This window comes from Pituophis catenifer, unplaced genomic scaffold (genome assembly GCF_029215685.1).
Source record: "Pituophis catenifer annectens isolate HBS135680 unplaced genomic scaffold, rPitCat1.0.hap2 SCAF_1, whole genome shotgun sequence".
NCBI lineage: Eukaryota > Metazoa > Chordata > Lepidosauria > Squamata > Colubridae > Pituophis > Pituophis catenifer.
In genome coordinates this window covers 174487931-174514109 of record NW_027256881.1, presented here as the reverse complement: position 1 = coordinate 174514109, position 26179 = coordinate 174487931, and the positions used below count along the sequence as shown (strand labels likewise).

General features: G+C 37.4%; 1 protein-coding gene across 1 annotated transcript in view; it reads right to left on the bottom strand.

The window, feature by feature from the left end:
- Positions 1-26179, bottom strand: part of ERBB4 (erb-b2 receptor tyrosine kinase 4) — a 584656-nt gene that overhangs the window by 352412 nt on the left and 206065 nt on the right. Inside the window, 1 exon segment of the mRNA XM_070933199.1 lies at positions 1296-1430. Coding sequence (XP_070789300.1) covers positions 1296-1430 — 135 coding nt within the window.

Sequence of the window (26179 nt, the reverse complement as noted above, 5' to 3'; positions counted from 1 at the left end):
CTACAGAGATCTGCTTCAAAGGAGGGCTTTCAGATTTTTACAGGATTCAACTAATTCAATTGCCTAGTTTCTGTGATGGGAACAATAAAATATATTCCTTTGAAACATTACATACTTAAAAACAGAAAATTCTCAATGAAATTTGTTGCGATTATTTTTAACATTCTGACATTGGGTAACTGAGATCTTCATTTCAGCATTCTATATAAATTGATCTGGTTACTATTGTAGATAATAATAAAATGATCATTTAGATGTTATAGTTCTATTTTTCTGATGTGGTTCTCAGCTTTAAAAAAACCACAATATTTCATGCACACACAAACATAAACAATCGGGAAAGAATGACCTTATAAATACATATATATAAAATTCCAAAAGGAAATGTTAATTCATGAAGCCTGTTTCTTTGGGGGGGGGGAGGAGGGGAAAGTGATATTAAGGCAATTCCCCAATATTACTGCCTAGTTTTTCTACATATTAAAGTTATATCCTCATTAAATGAAATTTATCAATTTACCAAGAATTATAGATACTTTCGACATGGAGATATAGTTAAAAAGAATTAGGAGAGAGGGAAAGGTGAATCTACAACTTAAAAAAACCCCCATTGTAATGTTTGAATATATTCATTTATACAATGAAGGAATTTATACAAGGAAGCAATGAAGAGGATTTTCAAGGAATCCTTTTTTCCCTTTTTATTTTGCATCTTCTGTTATTTAAATCATGTCATTGTAACTGAAATATACTAAAATTAATCTTGGCTATTGTTCATTTTTTTAGAGATTAGTAAAAATATTAATGATACATAAACTGCTCTTTCAAAAAGATATTGTTTTTCTTCCTTTATTTAATTTATGCCATCTTTTTAACCAATAGTCCAGGGATGTACATTCCTTCTCCATTCTTGACTAGCATTAAGCAATTGGACAGTCATTTTAACTATAGTTACTACTACTATGATTTGAAGGAGTGGGAGCTTTGAAGTGGTCTTTAAATCTTCCATGGAAAAGTATCTTTTTGCTAGATATAAAGAACAATATATGTTAAATATAATTTAGATTTTTAGATAACATATTATATAATATATTTAGTTATAGTATAATTTATTTTATCTTAGATGTGAAAGATATTACATGTTAAAATTAATGCATAAATGCTATAGAAACATATAAAAATAACGTAGTAGAGTTGTTAGAAGAAGAAAAAAATAATTACAAATATAAACCAAAGTTATTGTTAACAAAATTACATCATTATATCAAATAACAAATCACAAAACCTATACTTACAGTCTGTGCTACTGTTTTTTGGAACCACAGAGAAATTGGAAGCCATAGGGTTGCGAATAATATCTTCCCACTGAATGGTATCTGCGTAGCAAAGAAATCTGTTCTGGCCAACATACACTCCTCCATTTAAGATTTCTGTATCAAAAAGAAATAGGAAGGGGAAACATATTAAAGCCTTTCTGTGAAAGAAAAATAAAATGATTTTGTAAAACAACAACAGAAAACACAGAAAGTTCTTAAGAATGTATGCATTACTTTAGTCTAAGGAATCACATCTTCACAGAATTAAGCCACTCCAATGGCTTTTTCCTTCTTTTTTCAGCATTCTAATTAGGACAGCCTTACAATTCTGTTATACAATTACTAGAAGACCACATACACCTTCAAGACATGAAGCTAGAGTCCTTATGGGGAAGCATCAAAGCTTGAGAAGATATGAAACAAAAAGCTACACTTTGGACAATAATTTAACTTATTGAACAATTGGTGGTGTATATGGAAGAAAAGCCACATTCTTAAGGACAGAATCAGTTGAATGGAATGGGACAACAATGCCTTCAGTGACTCCATTTCTCACTTATTTGAGAATTTGTCAGTTTTATATGTGGAATGCCATATTTCTTCACTATACCTGAGGTTTAAGAGCAAAATAACTAAATTAAGGACTGTATTATCAGACAGCAAGCATTACTTTGAATTAAAATTTCCTTTTATAAACTCTTGGATTAGAATTGGAGACATCTGGTAAAATCAAAAAATTACTTCAAAGGAAGTATAACAAAGCTTAAACACACAAGGTGGCTCCGTTGAGCTTGGAGGGATTTATTACTACAATTGTGCTGCATATAACAAATAATAAGTAAGGAAGCAAAAACACACATTTCTAAGCAGAAGAACTGGAAGCAAAAGCCTACCGCATAAATATGTGAAGCAGTGGTGAATTCTAAAATTTGTTACTACTGGTTCTGTGGGCGTGGCTTGGTGGTGGTGGGGGTAATGTGACTGGGTGGGCATGCCCAATTTTTTTTTTTTTTTTACTTTTAAAACCATTTTTTCTACAACCTCTTTGGCAAAGAGGTTGTTAAAAAATGCTTTCAAAAGGCTCTGATGATCCCAGCTGAGTTGCCTGATCGTCAGAGGGTTTTTGAAAAACCCTCTGCCGATCAGGCAACTCAGCTGGGATCATCAGAGCCATTTAAAAGAAAAAAAAAGCCTGTGATGATTGCGCGGCTCAGCTGGGCATGGGGGGGCCAGGGATTTTTGCTACCGGTTCTCTGAACCACCCGCCTCCATCGCTACTGGATTGGGCGCATTTCACTCCTGATGTGAAGTAACTAGGTGTTCCCTTTCCCCTAAGTGTTTCCTTGAGAAGGATTCAGTTTCTGGATGGTTTCTCAACCACTTTGAGATTATAGAGATGAATACATAAAAGCAATCTCAATTTTGCTGTGCATAAATAAAAGGACATGGACAAACATTATAATTATGAACCAGGATTATTACCATTTTTAAATAGGCATTTTGAATGTTTACTGAAAAAGCTCTTAATTATTAATACAATTTCCCTCAAACCAGTATTTTATTTGTCCACTACTATATTTAAATAAAGTTGGCTCCAATGCTACAAAATTACTATTAATAAGACAGTTTTCTGTAGGTTAGATATAATGGAATTACATTTTACTTCAATGGCTTTACAGTCTTTTTGGAACAAAATAGGAAGATAGCTAGAGTATGATGTCTCCCTTGAACAACATGTCAGCTCAGGGGAGGATGAGCCAATTCCTGGCATGTCAGGATTGATGGCTTGTGAACTCTCTTATGTGTGGAGTTAAGTTTGTTTGGTGGAGTTCTTTTGTTTGAGCAACTTTCAATTACTTTGTGGACTGTTGGGCCATGCTCTGTGAACTAATTTTGGCCTGCTCATGGCTGGACTTAACTGGGACAGTTTTGAATTTTGGTGAAGGTAAATGCTGGGGATTATTAATAAATTCACTAAACTACAGTTTATTCCCCAGTTCACTGCAATGACTGCTCCCTTAACTCGGCTGCTGCAGAAAAAGGTGTGGCTCATGTGGAGGTCAGTCAAGAGGCACAACTTCGAGGTTTTGAAAAAGGTTTTTGCTACGAAACCCATTCTTCACCACCCCGACCTGATGCAACCGTTCATGGTGGAGATGGATGCATCTGATGTCATGGTGGAGGAGGTGTTGCTACAAACCCACTTAAACTCAGAGCAACTCTTCCCTTGCTCTTACTACTTGCCAGAGCTGGTATTCAGCCAGTTTGGACCAGTTCAGGCAAACCGGTAGCAGAAACCGCAGGTGGGTTTGCCTCCCCCCCCTCCAGATCTATACTGTTCTGTTTAGGCATGATTTTGAGGCTGGGCGCATGTGAAAATGGCCAGGAATCTCAACAAGCTGCAGAACTGATGGTCTCTTTTATTCACCTGCTTCGATTTGTGAATAACCTATAATCTGGGAGGCTGGAACCAGAAAGCTGATGCCTTGTCACGCAAACCGGAGTACACACAGGCTGGGGATAAGATGCCACTCTGGTCAGTGATTCCAGTGGAAAGGTTCATGGTGACCCAAGAGCTTGTTGATCTGAAGGAGTAAATCAAGCTGGTGCACCTTCGAGACTCATTTGTCCAGGCCAGAGAAGTTAAACTCTATCAGAGGCCCCTCAGGCCCATGGTCTTTAGCTTCTTGAAGGATTTATGTGCCAGAGGGGCCCTCCCACAGCCTGATCTTACTCCAGTGTCATGACAACCCTGCAGCAGGGCATTTTGACCTGCTCAAGACTTTGCACCTGGTGGGACAGGTGTTCTGGTGGCCACAGATTCGCCATAACATGGAGACCTACGTGGTATCATGCCTGGAGTGCCGGCAAGCTAAGAACGCACAGGGACCACCACCGAGTCTACTGTTACCTATGCTCAAGAGGCCTTGGGATGATATGACCCATTTCATGCCGTGCGTGGAGTTGCCCATGGCACGGGAGATGGCATGGCTGTGTGTCACATCATCCGGCTTCACAACCTCCCTGAGAGTATTGTGTCGGACCAAGGTACCAATTTCACAGCCTGGGTTTGGCGGGCACTCTTGGAACTTCTACAGGTGCAGGTATGTCTTTCATCCTCACATCATTCAAAATCAGACGGAGGCAAGGAATGAATGAATGCCATGCTGGAGCAGTCTTTATGTTGCTACATGAATTTCCAGCAGAACGACCAGATGGATCTGCTGGCGTTGGCAGAGTTCGCATATAACAATGCCTAGCATGCTTCAGCTTGCACGTCTCTGTTCTTGGCAACATACAGATTTCATCCACGTTAGTTCCCTCTGACCACTGCGGATTCACCACTGCCTGCAGATGTGGATTTCCTACAAAAATTCACCACTGCATATCAAGTATTGCGAGAACAATTGGAGCGGGCCAAGAAGGGTTATAAAAAGTTCGCAGATCAACACAGTCGAGATGTGCCTCCCTTGGCAGTCAGTGACTGCATCTGGCTCTCCACCTGGCACCTCCTCATGATGCTATCATCCCACAAACTTGACCATCACTTCCTAGGCCCATTCCCTGTGGAAGTGGTCGTCAACCTGGTGGCATATCATCTGACCCTGCCTGCTCGAATGTGCATCCACCCGTTATTCTACTGGTCCTTGCTTGTGCCTGCTGCATCAGCCAGCCCTCACCAGCTGTCAGGTTCCCTGCCAGAGCCAGGGTTAGTACAGGAGAAGCTGGAATATGAGATGCACATATTGTAGATTCCTGTATTCACTGGGGATGTCTGCACTATGTAGTGCACTGGAAGGGCTATGGCCCTGAGGACATGTGGTGGGAAAATGCCAATGCTCTGCATGCCCCTCAGCTGGTTTGTTGGTTCAACTGCCAGTATCCATGGAAAACTGGCCGGGGGGGCTCCGAGAGGTTGAGCCATGACGGGGGGATACTGTGATGTGTCCCTTGGACAACTACCCAGATTCCTCCTCAGATGTCACCTCAAGGGAGGATGAGCCTATTCCTGGCACATCAGGAACTGAGTTGATTGATGGCTCTGAACAGCCATCTGGAAGAGATTCACTCACAATCACATGTCACTGTGGTTTATGGAGATTTTTATTTGTATTCCCCAAGCAGTTTTCTCCACCTGGCTTTAGAACTGTCCTTACTGAAGCCAGCCAGAAGCAAGCTGAGATTGAATTCCCAGTCAATGACCAATTAGTCCATAAAACAAATAGCAAGGTGCTCAAAGAGTAAGTCCAATAAACAAATATAAAGCCCTAGGCAAAACTTAAAGTATATCCATGTTAGTTCACAGGTTATAAAAATTCAGTCTCAGAAAACACGAATGAGCACGCAGCCACAACTCACACATGTTGCTTCCAGCAACTCCTCCCTCTGCCTGCTATGCTAAATAGCTCCCAGTGCAGCCCATCAAGAGGGGTGGGGTCTTTTTCTGAACAATCTGGCAGACCTCCATTTTGCTGTCCTGCGTGCTCTGAGATCTACCAGAGCACGCAGCTCCTCCCCCTCCTCTTCACTGGTCTGCAAGCTATTCCCAGCCAAACCCTGTTTGCTGGCACTTCAGGGTCAGTAATTCCTAATCCTGAAGTATCAGGAATGATCTCATTCTTTCTCAAGTCAGCCTCTGAGAAAGAGTTGGAGGAGTTGTCCAAAGGAGACATCACAGGAGGAGGCTTTAGCTGGGGAAAGCTTGCAGTGGCAGACAGCCAATGAAGAGGAGTAGGAACTGCCTTCTGCACCTGATCCAAAAACACCTAGGACAGAGAAAAGGCAGGAACAACAAAGGTCAGCCAACTACTCGAAAGGAGAAAGCCCTGCCCAGCTGTACCAGAAAGCTGGCTATTTATCACAGCAGACAGATGGAGGCATTGCTGGGAATGTATGTTTTTACTAGCTGTGTGTTTTTGGTCATCCTGTTTCCTGCTTCACTCTGGATTGACACCATGTTTGGAATTGATTCATGCCTTGGAGACTCTGGACTTTTTCTGTCTCGTGAACTCTCTTGTTTTAAGTTTGTTTAGTGGAATTATTTTGTTTGAGCAACTTTCAATTGCTTTGCAGACTATTGGGCCATTAATCTTGGCCTGCTTGTGGCTGGACTTAATTGGGACAGTTCTGAGTTTTGGAGAAGGATATTGCTGGGGATTATTATTAAATTCACTAAATAACAGTTATGTGCATTTGTGTGTGAGTAGGACAGCATAGTGAGCTACAATTCATTGATCTCATCTGTTGCAACCTCTTGGCTTTGCCTATCTTTAATTATTCCGGCGGCATCATTTCCAATGGATCTCAGTTCCTTCAACTTCAACCGCTTCTATCATTTCATCTTTATTAGTAAGAAGTCTGGTATAGCTGACCTTCTAGTTCCTTCCTCTATCTTTTAGATGACAAAGTTGTCAGCTAGGCTCATAAGGAACTTGTTCAATCTCCCACTTGATGCAGTTTGTTTCCCAGTTTATGTCAGGGTAGTTAAAAAAAACTCATACTATTGTGGCATGCTTCCTACATACATGGATTAACTGATAAACAAAATGTTCATCTATTTCTTCTGCTTGCTTGGGTGGCCTCTAGTATATACCTATAGCAATGTCATTCTTTTTTTTTCTTTTATTATAACCCATCTGCATTCAAGGAGGCTTTCATCCATGGTTTTATGCATTTCTATAGGGGTGTAATGAATTTTTACATATAATGTATCTCCACTCCTCTTTTGTTAGGTCTGTTTCTTTTGTGGGATGGGGATGAGGATGGGGATTGGGGATGGGGATGGGGAGGAGGATTGTACTTTACAGATAATGTGATGGGGCAGGCCAATATTTAAATACCTGTAATTTTGAGTCAGATAAGATTCTGACTGACACAGTTATCCCTAATTTGAAGTAATAGTTTGTCCTGCATTTTTAAAATAATATCTGAATTAGACACTTCAGTACATACTGAATCATAATTAAAGTAGCATTTTCAAAGAGTCAACGTGGCAAATGAATTTCATCTCCTCAAATGCAGTCCAGTACAAAAAGAGACAATGGAAGGATGTGTAAAACCAAACAACAATCAAAGAGCACCCTGTGATATGTATAGTATATAAAAGACATATAAATTTTAATAATAAAATAATAAATATGGATGTAAATATGGGCAGTGCTTTGAACTCGGATAGATCTTTCCCCCAAAAAAATGCTATTAACAATTCATTTCCACAGAAACTAATTATTTCCATGCTCAAGCAAAGAGGAATTTACCCATCATTTGCTTTGATATTATAGCTGTATTGTGGGAAGCAGCTCTCAAGGTACTGCAGAACAAGAAGTACCTTTTGCCAGCAAATGGCCACAGGGAATTTTGGCTCAGTTACTTATTAAAACAGTTCTGAAAACATTGGCATACCACTGAAATTAAGTCTAGAAAATTTAATAGTGAAATTCACATTCCCACTTGCTGCCCTTCAGCACTCTCTGATGCCATCAGTAATTCTTCAACTTTAAATCTTCAAATTTAAAAATGTAGTGTTAGCTCTTTGTAGCAGACATAATGATGCCTTCTGGCACCTTAAAGCCTAACAGACTGTCTACCTACGGGTAGGTATAGTATTTGCACAGCAGATATCTTATAGTACAGTGTTACATTAACAAATAGCGAGATGTCCATGTCCTTCAGTAGACATCTGCTGTTGGCTTCCCCTCTCCACCCCCACCCCCCAAGTATGAAGCAATGAATCAATAAATTATCTTTTATTTCAAGAATCTCACTTTAGCAAGAAAGGCAAAGATAGGCGCAGGACCCAAAAAATCTAAGGTAGAAGAAAATAAAAAAATGAATTATCACACATCACTGACTACTGTTTGGTCTTATTACAGGTTACAAATATTCCCACGCCCTAGATGTAACTGCCCATTAATTGACTTATTACCTTGGTCTTGACTGACTATACTGTGTTTATAACAATCTATGCCTGAATTCATGTGTGTAAATTCCAAAATAATTCTTGCCATTTCTGGGGAGGATCTTCAATGGCACCATGAGAAAAGAAACTACAAACTAGATTATTTTTTTCATTCACACTGATGGAATTTGACATACAGGTCCAAACAGATGTATCTATCAAAATAAGATAACCTTTAGATAAGATAACCTTTATTGTCATTTTTTTCTGTGGGCACACTGGCACATATCAAAAATGAAATTCTGTTGCCTGCTCTCAAAAGTGTAGACATACATAACACACATATAGATATGCTATATACATACATATGTATATACCTACACTCTAACATATAAATACATATTTATATTAACCACTGTCCATCTTGAATACATAGTGGAAAAAGGAAGCTTGAGATTTCACAAGGTTGATACTGTATGGAGCAAAACTGTGGCTGAATCTGAATGCTCTGCTTCAAATACCACAAAGCCTCCTCCCAGAAGGTAGCAAGGAAAACAGATTGTGAAGAGGATGTGTAGCGTCCCAGACAATACTGCAAACCCTGGTCAAGCAACACTTATATGTTATGTCCTGGATAGAAGGGAGTGAATTGCCAATAATTTTTTCTGCCATCCTCACCACTCTCTGTACCACCTTCCTGTCTGAAGCAGTAATGCTCCCAAACCAGACAGTAATGCAATATGACAGGATGCTCTCGATCATCCCTTTACAGAAAGTGGTAAGGACAGGGAGAGGAAGATGTACTTTTCTCATGAGACACAGAAAATGCAGGCGCTGCTGTGCCTGCTTCATCAGTGTCTCGCTGTTGAGTAACCAAGCCAGCAGACTCATTAGCTCCACACCCAGAAGTTTGATGCTGCTAACCATCTCCACAGATGAATCATTTATACATAGAGGAGTGTGGCTGTGCCTGCCTTTTCTGAAATCGACAATTATTCCTTTTGTTTTTCCTATGTTTAAAACAAGGCTGTTTTTATTACACCAGTTCACCAAAACCTCTACCTCCTTGTGGTAAGCACCCTCATTGTCATCCTGAATAAGATCCACTGCTGTTGTATCATCCACATATGTCACAATATGGTTGGTGGCAAACCTTGCACAACAGTCATGGGTCAACAGGGTGAACAACAGTGGACTTAGGACACAGCCCTGAGGAGAACCTGTGCTCAAGAAAGTGGTGTTAGAAATATTAGTCCCAACTCTCACATCCTGGGGTCTATCAAAAAGAAAATCAAGAATCCAGTTACACAAAGGAGTATTAAAGCCTAAGAGGCCCAGTTTGTCTACTAGATGCTGAGTAACAATTGTATTAAATGCTGAACTGAAGTCGACAAACAGCATTCACACATGCGTGTTTCTTTCCTCTAAGTGCGCCAAGCTCAGATGGAGAACAGAAGAAATAGCATCCTCTATAGAGTAAGCAAACTGAAGTGAATCAAAAGCCGAAGAGAGGCTAGATATTGTAATGTCCTTTGCCACTCAAAACATTTCATAATGATGGATGTAAGTGCAACTGGATGGTAGTCATTGAGACCTGTAATTGTAGACTTTTTTGGCACTGGCAAAATAATGGCTGTCTTAAAACACGATGGGATCACTGCTTGCTGCAATGAAAGATTGAAAATATATGTAACATGATAGAGAACCAAGTGAGTCAGGAGAGAGGTCATATCTGTAACACTGGAATTCTAGGACTGACAATTTAAATCAATATGATGATGGTCATTTACCTTTTAGAGATAGGACAGACTCTTATTGTTTCTTTATAAGATGGCTCAGTTTATGTAGAAGAGTGTTATATTTCTATTTAAAACACTTGGATAAATGGTCAGAGCATGGAATATTGCATCAGTAGGTGATACCTGTCCATTTATGACCTGCAGTTAGCAAGGTCACCATTGTATCTTTGAATGGTTAGGAGATATAGCCTATAGATAAATAAATGATTGTTTGCTGCTGTCTGTGCACCTTTAAGGCCATAATCTCTTGTTCCCAAAGTATGTAGCTTTGATTTTATAGGCCCATGATGGCGAACATATGGCACGTGTGCCAGAGGTGGCACGCAGTGCTCTTTCTGATGGCACACAAGCCATTGCCCCAGTTCAGCTCCGCTGCACATGCGCACATGCTTCCCATCAGCCAGCTGGTCTTCAGGTCTGTGCCACGCATGTGCAGAGGTGGGGCGTGTGCAGGGGGCGTGCGTGCCTTCATGGGGGCTGGAGCACGTGTGGGGGGCATGTGCATGCAGGAGCGGGGCACATGTATGGGGGCTGCACGTGAATTGCATTTTGGGGGTCCGGGTGTGTGCGCGCTTTGGGCACTCAGTCCGGAAAAGGTTAGCCATCACTGTTATAGGCATACACCAAATAAGAATAAAATAAAGTTACAGGAAAAAATGTGACTGTTTTCTGCTTCTTGACTGTTGTTATAAGAATCCTCAATCTGAAAGTATCCTTTAATTCAAATTACTTGATATTTTTTTCCTAGACTTCCAGCAACAGATAGATTTCAGAACATGGACATGTTCCTACCATAAGATTATGTAGCCAAGCTTGTACTCATTTTAACTGATTTTTAACAATCTCTAATGTAACTATTTAAATGCAGTTTTGCAGTATTTATTATAACAAAAGACTATATAAACTGAGAAAGAAAGGAATATATTGAAATAAACAGTTAATTTAGAAGATAATTTGCCTAAAATCTTTGCATTAAAAAATCCACTTTTATTCACTGGCCCACCAAATAACAATTTAGTTAAAGATATAGGGAGACTGCCATTTATTTGCATAGAAAATTTATGTCTGGGAAAGCAGCATAGATGATTTTGAAGGAATTGAATTTCCCTTAACAAGATTTTGCTACTTGATGCACTAATCAAACAGGTGGTAAGGAAGAAGAGGAACTCAAACACTAAACAGGTTCATCAGTCAGAAAAGACATTAGTCAAAAATGACTCAAATGTTTATACACCAAGACACAAAGTATGAGGAATAAACAGAGTGAACTAAAAATTCTAATAAATGAGGGCAAATATGATATTGTTGCCATTATGGAAACTTGGTGGGATAAAACTCATGAATGGAATAAACAGCTAGAGGGATTTAAATTATTTTTTAAAAAGACATTAAAAAAGTGGAGGTGGAGTTACACTACACATAAAAGAAGTAACTACATCTCTACAGAACTAGAGCAGAACAGTGATGAAAACCATCTTGAATGTATTTGGGTCAATATAAAAGGGGGGGAAATGACATTACTATAGGTGTATATTATAGGCCACCCAATCAAATACAGGAAATAGATTAACTTGTTGCTAGTCAGTTAACTAATGTATGCAGGAAGCACATAATAGTAATGGGGGACTTTAACTACCCTGACATCAACTGAGAGACAAAATGTGCATCAAGTGAAAGATAAAACAGGTTCTTCACAAACCTAGCAGACAACTTTGTCTCCCAAAAACTAGAGAAGGGAACTAGGGCATCAACCACATTGGATTTAATTCTCACTAACAGAGAGATAATGATAGTGTTGAAATTACAGGGACCTTGGGGAAGAGTGATCATGCAATATTTGAATTCAATCTTATGCAAGAATAAGCAATAAAACAAAGTCAATCTATAGTCTTGGACGTTAAGAGAGTTGATTTCAATAAACTTAGAGAGAACTTGGGAAAGATTCCATGGATGAGAATCCTCAAGGGAAAAACAACCGAAGAAGCTTGGGAAATTTAAAAAAGTAAGATTATAAAAGCCCAGTCTAGCACAATTCCAATAAAGAAGAGAAATAACAGCTCTCAAAAGAAACCAGCATGGCTGCACAAAGAACTGTCTGATAAATTGAAAAACAAAAAGGATAAGTATAAAAAGTGGAAAGAGGACACATAATTAAGACAGAATACCAGCAAATAGCCCAAGCCTGCAAAGATGAAGTCAGGAAAGCTAAGGCTCAAAATGAACTAAGGTTATGACATTAGTCAATTAAAAAAAAAAAAAAGCAACAGGGAAAAAGCAGAGCTGTTTAACTAGTTTTTTGCAGCTGTCTTTACATAAAATGAAAAAAACAGTCCAACCTATCAAAAAGAGTACCATAAAAAACAGATTAGAAATACAGGTTAAAATAGGCAAGAAAATGGTAAGAGGGCACATGTGTTAGAGTTTGCAGCGATCCGACCAGCACACAAGTAACTAATTCAGCAGGATTCATCTATAGAAGAAACTTCTTTACACACAATAATAAACCATGATGCATATATACAATACCCATCAGCAGAAGCCAGAACCAGAACAACCAGAACTCAGAATTCAGAATTCAGAAGTACAGAAGCAACAGAAGCAATAATACAAGAATATACAAGACCAGTTAAGCTAAGCCATGCCCAGGCTCCGAGCCATCTCATATGGCTCACAACAGATCCTGTTTCTTAGTCACCTAACATTTCCCATTGACTGACTTGTTGTTATGACTATCCCAGCTCATAATTTCTTATACACTGACACTCCTCCCTTTATGACTGGAATAGATATAAAACTGAATAACTTAATATTCTTCCCATGGCGCACTCCACCCAATGGCTTGGACATTATATCTGCCAGCTTGTCTTCTGAAGAACAGTGAAGCAAGCTACTTAATTTACATTTGATGACTTCTCTTACATTACAATATTTAATATCCAATTGCTTGCTTCTATTTTTTACTCTGTCACCTGTTGTCATTTTAATGCCAGCAGCATTATCCTCAAACACCATTACAACTTCATTTACTTTTATGTTTAAATCCTTTAACAGCTGTACGTACCAAGTTACCTCTGAACGAAATTCAGTTATAGCAATAAATTCTGCCTCTGCAGTAGAAATGGCTACAGTTGTTTGCTTTCTGGACTTCCAACCAATTAAAGCCCGTCCAAATAATACCACAATCCCAGAATTGGACTTTCTGGTTTTTACATCATTGACATAATCACTGTCAACATAACATTTCAACTTTAATTCTTCAGAGACCTGTATTTGAAGACCCCCTTCAAATACCTGAGAATCCTTTTTACAACCCTCCAATACAATTGAACTGGTGCAGCAGTAAAGCGACTTAAGATGCTTACTGCACAAGCTATGTCTAGTCTGGACCACTGTGACAGATATAACAAGCTCCCTATTGCTGACTGATATATCTCTTAATCACAGGTTTCACTTTTGTCTGCACCCAAATTGTTGTTAAAATCTGTGCTCAAAGGTGTGGAGCAGAATTACAATCCTTCATGTTGTATGAATCAACAGCTGTTCAATTTTTCTTCTTTGACTGAGAACATAACCACCTTTCTCAGATTTTTGTATCTCCAAGATAGTTCTATATTTCACCCAAATCTTTCAATTCAAATTTTTTCTCTAATTGATTAGCAAATTCTTTTACCTGTGACAAATCTTTTGAAATGAAACAAAGATCATCCACAAATGCTAATAATTGACAATCCCCACCTTTTAACTTTCCAGTATATATGCAACCATCGGCCTTGCAATCCTTGAACCCAAGACCCTTCAATGCCATATCTAAACAGATATTCCAATTCCTGGCTGACTGCTTCAGCCCATAAAAGGCCTTATTCAATTTATACACAGTGTTACACAGTGTTGGGCTTTTTACTTTCAGGGACATGGCCAGCACCACAGCAACACAGCGTGAAACTTTGGGGCTCCGAAGATAGTGCTGATATTACAGCCGTTTGGGGGGGTCCTTCGGGGTCATAGCTGTCGTCTAGGGATGGTCAGGAATGGAGGCACAGGCTGGTACGAACAGGAAAATCGCAAATTCCCTGAAGTACTGGCAAATAGCCTCTGACTCAGTGGCTGGGAAGACAGCCAGGGAGCTGTCATAAGCTGGGGCGGCCAAGAAGAAAGTGAGGTGAAACATCTGAGTGAGAACAAATTGCTTTCTTGGAAATAAGATTCCTTTTGTAAAAAAAAATTACTTCCTGACTTTAAAAAACTTTACTTGAGAGAGAACAGCAAAAGAGGAGAGGGGAGGGAGCAGATACAAGGCTATCTCCCCTCTTCTGGCAGTAGCGGCGAAAAAGCAGAAGCCATTAATTGAGATAATTGACAAAGTTTGAAAATTGAATTTTAATGAATAGAAAGCAGATTCGGCAGAGTGGCTTATTTGTACCGAGTTTGATGTATGATTGAACTTTGAAATCCCGAGATTTGTATCTGAAAAAATTGGACTGCATATAACTTAAGATAATTGGGAGTAAATTGTAGTGCCATCTAGTGGTGCTAGAGAAAATTCAACAATTAAATTGAACAAAGGAGAAGACAAGAATGGAATGAACTTGAACAATATTTTGAGAATTCTGATAAGAAATGGTGTGGTGATTTTGTAGCAGAGAAGAAAAAAGGAAAAGAAATATACAGCTAAAAACTGAACTGCCTACACGTTGTTTTGCGAATTTATAAATTGTGGAATGTTGGATTTTTATATTTGGTCCTTTTTTTAAAATTGGATTTTTTCTTCTTCTCTTTGGAATTAAATTGTTGGAAATTAGCTTCTTTTTTCCTCTCTCCTTGGAAATTTTATATCTCTCTTTTTGGGGTTTTTTTGTTTTTTTTTCTCTTTTCTCTTTTTTTCCTTTTCTCTTCTTTTTATTCTTAACACTCTTTTTTGGTGATAGATATATATTTATCTTCATTTTGTCCTTTTTATATTTTTGACTTTCCTGGCTCTTTTTGATTTTCAAATCTGTATTTTGAACTTTTTGTTATATCCCTTTGTGGGTTAGGGTAACAAGACCCTGAAGATTTTGATTATGGATTGGACTTTGATTTTAAACCTGGAAGTAATTAAGAGGCAAATTTGAATTTTAATGTTGAAACATTTGGATTACAATTAGGTGGTTTGAATTTAAAGAACAAAATGAAGAAAACAACATAACATCTATCTTCATCATCAATCAGCAACCAGCTCCACGGGACAAAAAAAACAGCTGAAACTATAACACAGCAAGAGAAAACTAATATGGGCCATATATGAAGACCTCAAGGAAAGAATAAACAAAGTAGATGAGAAAATTGAAAAAATGGATGGAGAATTGAAGGAAGTTAAAGAGATGATAGGGAAAAATGAACAACGACTGAAGATAGTGGAAGAAAAAGTAGAAGCAACAGAGAAAAAAGTCGAAAAGAAGGATTATAGATTTGCAACCACTGATAAGAATCAGGAAAGGACAATTATAATTCTCAAAATGGATAAAGCTGATTATTATCTAAGATTTCAAAATATCGAAGAAGAAAAAGGAGAGAATCTAGCAGAAAAAATTGCAGAAATATTAGCAGAGGCAATGGAAGAGGACAAAGAAAAGATACTAAGCGGGATTGATGAGATAAATAGAGTACATACAAGATATGCAATGAGAAATAATTTACCAAGAGAAATGCATGTCAGATTTACCAAGAAAACATTGAGAGCAGAGATACTGCAATTGATGAGAAATGCAACAATAAAACACAAAGGTATAGAGATAGTGGCACTGAAACAAATTCCAAGAAGAGTTAGAGATTTAAAAAAAGAATATCAATTTCTTACTAAATGTCTGATTAAAAGAGGAGTGAATTTTAGATGGTTGGTGCCAGAAGGAATCTTGGTTATGTCCTCAATTCTTGAGCATGAAAAAGACAATAATGATCTGGTACAACACTGGTGGCAGAAAATTTATGGGCTTTGCAAGAAACATTGATTCTTCATAATTACAAATAAAATGGCATATTAAATGAAATCTTGGTCTGATTTACCTGGGTTCTTACAAGTTTATATGTAGTAGACCAAAAGCTGTGATACACCTGATAATAATCAATCCCCTTCATTGGCATGAACTGTATTGACTTTGCCAAGTTCATCACAGTGTGGAATTGATAGGAATGGCCAGTTCTTGCTTAAGGCTTCATACTGTCTAACTTCTCTTGAAGTAGTGTTTTGATTAAGCACAATACAACAGTTAAAGTATACCTATAGTATAGACTGACACTTCAGAAAAAGTACATTTGAAAAACTGGGTAACAGCACTGAAGTCTATTTTTGGCTCACCCTTCTATAGAAAGAATATTTTATTGTCTTGCGTTTCAAAAGTTGCACCCTACATTGGACATGTGTTTAAATCTGAAATAATAACATCCCTATTTCTATTGCCTTCTAATTAGAGAGAATATCTGCTTGTTGATTTGGATAATTAATTAACTAACTGTAAAATGTACTTGTTTTAACACAACAGTAGGGGTCAGACAGATAAAACTGAATGTTGAAAAAGGCAATATGTAAAAAAATGTTCGAGTACATTTAATCTTTGATATTAAACTACATTTAACACATATACAGTTCAGAGAGGTTTCGTGCACAACAGTTACAAAAATTATAACATATTAAATATTTTTAAAATAAATTAAAAGGCCAGCACATTTGTTAGATAAATCCTTCACAGATTAAACTTCAGGAAATCTGATGTTTATGCAGTTTTCTTACTTATTCTCTAACTTCTGCAATTCTACATTTTGAGAACCTAATTAGCTGACAGAATACTAATAGAACGGCTAATTTGCTGAGGCAAATCACCCATTATATTTTGCATCAAAAATATTATAATTTAGGCTTGAAAAGTTATTGATATACTTCCAGATAAGTAAGCACAGAATTAAAATTTGGAACTAATAGTAATGGCAGCTGAGGTATCCCCAAACTGACAAACTGGAACTAGAATAAAGTAATTGTTAAAACATTAGGGAAATCATGCAGCCATCTATTAAAGAAAGGAGAACATATCTGAAAATCCTTCCATGTTCTACTGTAATTCCTTCAGTTACAGTATTTATAAGTATTTTTACCATTTCTTCAACATACATTCTCTTTAAAACAAAAGTGAACAACCACAAAAGGCATAGGGAACACAATGAAATAACCTACCCTTAAACCAACTGAAAGAACTCACTGGAGAAATAGTAAAGTCGTACCGGGGTGTTTCTATTGTCTTTATTTCTTGTTGCTTCCTTAAATGAAAATTAGACAGACCTGTAGTGTATTGTAACACGTCACACCCATTAGAATAGAAATTCTAATTTGCTAGTTTCCATTTGATGTTATATTTTCTGGATCATGTGCATGGATGATTATTTTAATAATGTTTATGTTAAACATAATCGAATATAACTGCAAAAAGAACCCTTCCTAAAACTAAAATGAAGATTCTTCTGGAATCATAGAATCCCTGTGCAAGGCAGGAGTCCTTATACCATCCCAGACAAATAAATGTCCAAGCTTTTCTTGAAAACCTCCAGTAACAGAGCACACAGAAGACCAGGAGGCAAGCTCTTCCATTGGTTAATTGTTCTGTCAGGCAATTTCTCCTTCGTTCCAGGTAGGATCTCTCTTTAATGAGTTTCCACCCATTACTTGTTGTCCTACTCTCATGTGCTTTGGAGAATAAATCAACCCCCTCTTCTCTGTGACTGTCCCTCAAGTACTGGAGGACAGCTATTGTGTCACCAATATTCCTTCTCTTTATTAGGCTTGACATATCTAGTTCCCTTAACCATTCATCATACAATTTAGTCTTCGGCTTCTATCTTTGTTGCTTTTCTCTGAAATCTTTCTAAGGTCTCATTTTGTATTGTGGTGACCAGAACTGGATGCAGTATTTCAGGTGTGGTCTCACTAGTGCAGTATAGAGTGGTACTATCAGTTTTGGTAATCTTGACACTATGCCTCTATTAATGCAGCCTAGGAATTAATTGGCTTTTTTGGCAGCTGCAGCACTTTGCTGGTTCATACTTGTAGTGGTTCCTAGGACATCTAGATCCATCCCACAGGTACTTCTACTTTCAGAACCATTGAACCATATCTTCCAAAGATCCTGGAGCACAATGCAATCCTAAATTGCATTAACAGAGGGATAGAATCAAGATCACGTGAAATATTAGTACCAGTTTATAAAGTGTTATAGTAAGGCCACACTTGGAATACTGCATCCAGTTTTGGTCATCATATTGTAAAAAAGTTGTTGAGACTCTGCAAAGAGTGAAGAAAAGAGCAACAAGGATGATTAAGGGGCTGGAGGCTAAAACATATGAAGAATAGTTGCAGGAATTGAATCTAGTCTAGTGAAAAGAAGGACTAGGCTGACTTGATAGCAGTGTTCTAAGGGGCTGCCACAAAGAAGAGGGAATCAAGTCTCTTCTTAAAAGCCTCCAGTGATGGAAGGCCCACAACTTCTGAAGGCAAGCTGGTTAATCATTCTCGCTGTCAGGAAATTTCTTCTTAGTTCTAGGTTGATTCTCTCCTTGATTAGTTTCCATCCATTGTTTCTTGTTTTGCCTTCTGGTGCTTTGGAAAATTGGTTGACCCCCTCTTCTTTGTAGGAGCCCCTCAAATATTGGAAAACTGCTTACCTCCCTCACAAGATTATTGAGTCTACAGATTGTTGATTCTGTTCTTCTAAGAATGAATCACCTATTACCAACACATATCCTTTTTTTCTTTGGGGACGTCTGAGCTACTGGAACACTTGAAGGGCACCCTTCTCCTGATGTTTGCATGGTTTCATCCAGAAGGAGATTATGAAAATGATTGTTCACCTCCAGGTGTTGTGGGAACAGTTTTCTCATTTTTTTTCCTACAAGTAATTTGTTGCCAATGATCTTGGGGTCCATTTTCCTTTGTGGCTGTTTTTTCATTACTGGGCTCGATTTGGATACAGACCTTTTGGTGTTCATTTTTCTTGGTAGTTGTTTGGATACAAAACTCTGTCTTTACTGTTAATGGATGAGTCCCAAAGTATTTAGGCATGCCTCTAGGCTCTCTGAAATGGGAGATGAGCACCTATAATCAGCAAAAACTAACAAAGTGAAATCCGCATGGACTCCTTTACCTTTTACCTAGGCTCTCTAATTTCGTTTCTAGCAAATGAATTCTAGAAGTGAAAGTGTAATGTGATCATGGGTTTCATCCACTTCTCCTTCTGATGAGTGCTTACTGAATTATAGTAAAATGAATAATACAGTAAGAAAGGAACAGACCAAATCAGAAATTATACTGTATCAAAAACAGCAGTATGAAGGGGAAAGGGGATCCAAAAGGAGAAGGATGAATACCTATGCACAGAATGCCTTGATTGGTTGTAGTTTATGTAAAAATAGCTATACTTCATTCTCAAAATTTAATGGTGATGCAGGCAAGTTACTCCAGCAAACTTCCACAGCTATATTTTAATAAAATAATGCTACATCATAATGGAAATTTTGGATAAAAAACTCAGCATGATAAATGTTGATATCTGTTAGTCCCTGTAAACTTATTCTTTCCCAGGACAAAACATTCCAGTGATTTTCAGAACAATCAAAATATTTATGTTTCTTGCTTTAATCAAACTATTCTTGTGATTAACTATTCTACAACGATGGTTAGAAAATAACTTTCTGTCTATGAAATAAAAAAATGGACACATCAGCCAGATAATTATTATTTAAACAGAAATAATCCTAAGAAAAGCTAATGTGATGTAACCTTATACAAATATTTAAAGTACATTAAAATTAATTTTGTTTACAAAATTAGAATTTTTACTAATTCCCTTTCAACACTGATTCATCTTTTCATGAAAGTTGAAAACCAGTTTATTTAAAGGATTTATACTGTAACTGTTCTCATGCCTTAGTTGATTAATCAACTTTCTCTGAGCATCACTTAGGTGCAATGAGCTGATCTAACATGGAAAAATGATGAATGACTGTGAATGTGCAATCGTAACTTCAACATGCACTCTTGAGATAGCTGTAATTTTATCACAAATACTTCAGATGCTGTCCTGCAAATTGACAAAGATGAATCCCTCCTTGTTTCATTTTGGCAAGTATATTCAATCCAGAAAGAACTTTGCTTCGTCCTCATGTTTTCTGTTGGCACCCAGTCTTTACGTTGAGCATGGTTCAGAAGCCTAGACTGTCATACAGTGGTTCCACATACATAGAAGCAGATAATCACCCCACTCCACCTCTCCTCCAAAAATAAGAGATCTCCCAGGATGAATACCAAGAAAAAAATTCCCACCAAAAATTCCATTGCTAATTCTCTTGCTCTATCCTGCTCTAACTCTGCTCAAATTGTATTGTACAAGGACTAATTGGTATCAGACATGAATTTAGCAACTCTTAAAGCAGCTGCCCATTTCCTTGGGCTTACGTGGCTTTCTTCCCTATCTGTTGCAGGATCTGAAGAAAAAGCCTGTTTGACTTAAAGAGCCACCAACAGATGCTAGCACGTGCCCTTCTGTACCCCAATTCATCATTTTCTCTTCCAATTGAAAGCACTAAACAGCCCTAAAAACTAGCGAGGTATATTACAAAAAGAAAGATGCCCACAACTGTTCACTAACATCTTATTATAGATGCATCTTTTTTCCTTATGCACTAGAACATATAACAATAACTCTATAACATAAGGCACATAAATTCAATATTGAATCAAATTGTTGCATCAGTTAACTCCAGTTCTGATTAGGAGAACACCATATGATTGATACATTGCCAATTTTGAAAGTACAAAGCTGATGTTAATATAAAATATAATATCAGGCAAAAAGCACCAATGCCATTCATAGAGGCATTGCCCTCCAAATGTCCACTTCTAGCCCATCTGTTAAAGACAATAAAATTTCATTGTTAGTGAAAATGTAAACCATTTCTAATAAAGACAGATAGGCTCATAGGACTGTCAAGGCTCCTCTGAATATAAAAATGCAGATGCCTTCATTTGGAAACCCCAAATTTGCAACACCATACAAATAACCTATCTGGATTCATGTTATAGAAGTAACCTTGATTGAAATAACATGTTCTTTGCTCCTACATCTTTCTCCACTATTACCTTTCCTGCCTTGCCAACATTTCTATTAGGATGAATGTTTTTAATAAAGGAAGGAAATAAATCTATCCAAATACAAGGACTTGACACTGAAAAACAATGAAGAAAATATTTATAAAGAAAAACTTTATAAAAGTACTTAAAAAATGAAAGGTTTCTTCCAAAACCCTATTACTTACAACATCACAACAACATACTTAATCAGACCAGTTTTCTCTTTAGGAATAAATGAAATTATTTTCACACAATAATTGAAAGAAAAATTCCTTATCTAGTATGTTTTATGATTTAAAATAGGACCAAGGGACCTCTAGATTTTATTAAACTAGGTTCCCAGGATTTCTCCCCATTGAAGATGCTGGTAGATATGCCAGATGATATATCTAGCAATATCTGAAGACTCTTAGTTTCCAGTCCCTGGTTTAAGGAGAAGCCAGACTGAACAAATATTACAAGGATTGGACCTTGTAAAGCAATTTAAATTAAAATAAATAAACAAATGCTCAATAAGAGAAAATTGTCAGAAAATTGTAAGACAGTATTATATTTTGGTGAAATGTAACATCCCTTCCTTCTTTTGCTGTAATATCACTATGTGTGTATATATAAGTACCAATTAAGATTAACTTCATATCCAGGAAAATGGACATTGTTTCCCAAAAGATGAGTCTCTATGTAAGTCAGAATGAAAGATAAGTACAAAATTGATATTAAGGCCATGACACACACATTTTAAGAGATATTTCCAAATGACAAATACCTAGCAATAGCTCTGGCTTTTCTTACTTCTACCCAATAGAATATATGTAATAGAAAAGTCACTCCATAGCAGTCACTCCATAGCATCATAGTAAAACAAGGATCACACAGAAATGTCTTACTATACTATAGATCAACTGACAAGAAGGTAAGACATTAAACTTTGAAGGACAGATACATAGAATGTTCAGATCCACCATAAACAAGGGAGAAATGTCTTAAATGATTTTATAAAGGCTTTTTGGTATAAAATATATAGTGCATAGTTCACTGAATGGCCATTTAATATCAAATATTTGATGGGGAATAGCTACGCATGTTGGGAGATAGTTCCAAATGTTTGTTTGTGCAAAAAGTGTTTTCTGGAATTTTAATTTCATAAATAAAATAGTATTTCACTACTCCCACTTTTTTATTTTTATTTTTTTTCTTGTAAGGACTCTGTATTACTCAGTTATATGTGTTGTGGTGGCGCGGTGGTTAGAATGCAGTACTGCAGGCTACTTCTGTTGGCTGTCGGCTGCCTGCAGTATAGCAGTTTGAATCTCACTGGCTCAAGATTCACTCAGCCTTCCATCCTTCCAAGGTTGGTAAAATGAGGACTCAGACTGTTGAAGGCAATATGCTGACACTGTAAATTACTTAGAGAGGGCTGTAAAGCACTATAAAGCGGTATATATAAGTGCTACTGCTATATATCAAAAGTATGTGCTATTTTATTTTTTTATCTCTGTCCATTCTAATTGGGCATAAAGGTGTATGTGAGCTTTCAGTTTTTCTGAAATGTTTCCTCAGCCTTAATGCATATAGTGGGACCATATTGTCAGATGTAAATGCCTTATTCTCTAATGTGTAAATAGTATATGAACGGGGTATCAGGGGTTAATTTATTCTTCACTTCTTAATGTATTCATAATTCACCACTCCCATATCTAGCTCCACCCATTGTATATATAAGGTGCTGTTTGCACCCTTTTCCTTGCTTCTATCTGTGAATATTCAGTGAATATAGAATGCCTAATGTAAATAAAAGGAGATATATTTAAACCTTTAACTCTTACTAAATTTATTGAGTCTGATCCTGAAAATATTGCAACAAGCTGGTAGCAGAGGATGGTTAATTGACTCAATAAAAACTTAAAAATGTCCAAGAAAGATAGGCCCAACACCAGGGCATACAGCAAAGAAATGGAAATAGAACAAGAAATAATCAACGAATCCACAAACGCGATTTCGAGAGAATCCGAAGAATACACCACTGAAGACGAAGAAATAATAGATGAAAATGATGACCAGGAGGAAATCGAAATAGAGAATAACGAACTATTAAAACTATTGAAGAGCCAGAAGAATGATGAAAGCCTCATCGCGAACCTCCAAGATATGCTGAAGAACAGCGGAGCAGCGAGAGAGAAGCACATCACTAATGAAAAATCAAAAGACCCAAAAATAGTGAGTGATATGACTGCAGAAAAAATTATTGTGAAGAAGAAAAACGGTGATCCCGCGCGAAATTTTGAATGGCAGCCATCTTGGTTTCAACAGACCTCCAGGGTGAGCGAAGCAGAGCCAATCAGAAAGCTCAATTCAAAATTTCTGGCGCGAAAAACATTATCAGACAACGAAAACGAAAAAGAAGATTCAAACACCTCAGAAGAATCAGAATCAGAAAGTGAAGATGATTCAACAAACAATCAAATAAAATCAGCAATGAAAACGCTTTTTGCTGCATTTGGGCCAAAACTAAAAATTACTAAAAAGCTAACAAAGAAGCGAGCGAGCAAGCCAATGCCTCAAGAACTCCCCGCTCCCATCCTGACTACGAGAGCGCCGACGCCCGAACCCAGAGAGCCCTGCCGATACCGCCCCACGCCACAGACCGAAGCAAGCACCAACGCCCTCAAAAGAAGAGGAAGAGCAGCCGCCATCGTCAGGACTCCCAAAATCGAGCCAGAGACCAATTCGTCTGAGGAGGAGCAGAACGAGCGAGCCGCAACGAGGAGAACCTCTCACGACGACTCCAGGGAAGAAATGAACAACGCGCATGCGCGAGACTACGCAGACGGTCCGGGAAGACATGAATTGACGAGGAGACCGTGCAGGCTCGTTGCGAGCATCCCCACGCCGTTTTGTAACTTTCTGCATTTACGAGACCACGGACTACCTCAGGTTGTAAGTAATGGACCTAATAATGTCGGAAATTTACCCAGTGACTTCCCAAAGCTAAGGATAGATGGCATTAATTTGCAAGAATGGTATCAGCAGCTCCAGGTTGTCTTTATGAAGGAAAACTTACTGTTTTTTATCACTAGTCCCCCAAAAAGACCTTGGACGCTAAAAATAGACTGTTTACACCATAGAGCATTTTTCTTATTAATATCTAGTGTGTCTCCTGCAATGTATCACAGCATTAAGCAAAATCTGACTGTTTCAGAAATTATTCAATACATGTTCAATTTGTTTCACAGTGACAGTGTAGCTACCACCACAAGGATGTCTAAAGATTTCTTTTCATCTAGGATAAAACCAGGGGTTTCCATAAGTGAGCATTTAATATCTTTAAACAAAATAAGAGCTGAGCTGCATTTAAGGGGGGAGGTGATTTCAGACCAAACAATGAAAAGTGTTATTATCAACTCACTTGATCCATCATGGGACAATTATATGTCACATTTAGACACAATCAATCTAGGATACTTATCCATAGAAAGTCTATCCAATAAATTAATAGCAGAAGACAATTCAAGAAGAAATCGTTCTAACAATCACATAGAACACAAACCATATAGGAAAGTAGCTTTCCAAGAAAAATATAATGAAACATTTAAATGTCACAACTGTGGATCCAGGGAACACAATAGAAGAGATTGCCCCAAAATTTCAAAAGAAAGACATAGGTCAGAATATAGAAACAAATACAATTATAGACAGTCTTCCATGGATAGACATAGATATAGAAGCCCACCAAATTACAAAGATAATAGAGGGGGCAGAGATAATTCAAAAGATAGAAAATCTGGTTCACTGAATGGATTAAATAAACAAGACAACACTAACACACAGCAGAATGAGAACAGTAATTGGCTTATTGATTCTGGAGCAACTAATCACACCACTAATAACAAAGATATATTGTCTTCATTTGTAGAAGATAAATTTGTAATAAAGGTAGCTAACCAAGAAAAGGTTCAAGTGTTAGGTAGAGGGAATGTATCCTTGCCTGGTCTAGGAAAAATAGAGGGGGTATTGCTAATACCTGAAATACCTCATAACATACTAAGTGCCATAAAACTAAGTAGAGATTCTGATATTAACATTGTTTTTTCTAAAGGAAAAGCGACTTTGGAGAAAAATAAAATAGATATAGGCACTGTAATGATTAAAGGAGGCCTACCTTATCTAATAACGAAGGAAAAATGGTTGCACAACATTGATTCAAATATGGAAGATTGTATTGAAGTAGATGATGGAAACATTAGCAACAGTGACAATGATGAATGTAAAATATCTCATGATCACAAAGATGCACACAATGAAAAAAAACCAAAGATAGGTAAGCCAATTCATGATGAGTGTGCTCACATCTTACATAGGAAGTTAGGACATGCCAGTTTTCCTGTAGTACAAAAAATGACTGAACACGCAGAAGGTGTTAAAATAAAAAATTGTGAAAACTATTTGGAATGCTCAGTATGTAAATCTACAAAACTAAAAACTAGCCCCAGGCCAAGAAAATCTACTAGATCAACCAACAAAATTTTTGATTTAGTACACATGGACTTAGTTGGTCCACTAACTCCATCAATCACTTATAGAAAACGTTACTTCTTGACCATAGTAGACGATTATAGCCGCTATGGATTTGTTTATACATTAAAACACAAAGATGAAACTTTTCAAAAATTTAAAGAATTTTACAAACGCATAGAAACACAACACAATATCAAAATAAAACAAATCATGACAGATAGGGGATGTGAATTCATGTCTAAAGAATTCTCCCAATGGTTAAAGGACAAAGGAATGTTACATTACACGTCTAGTCCATTTTCTGCGTTCCAGAACGGGATTGTAGAGAGGAAGAACTCAACATTACAAACCATGATTAGATGCACATTGGAAGATGCTGGCTTAAGCAAACAATTCTGGTCAGAAGCATTACATTATTCCAATTACACACAGAATAGAACCTGGTCCAGCATTGTAAATAAGACACCATATGAAGTAATGTATAATAGGAAACCAAAATTGG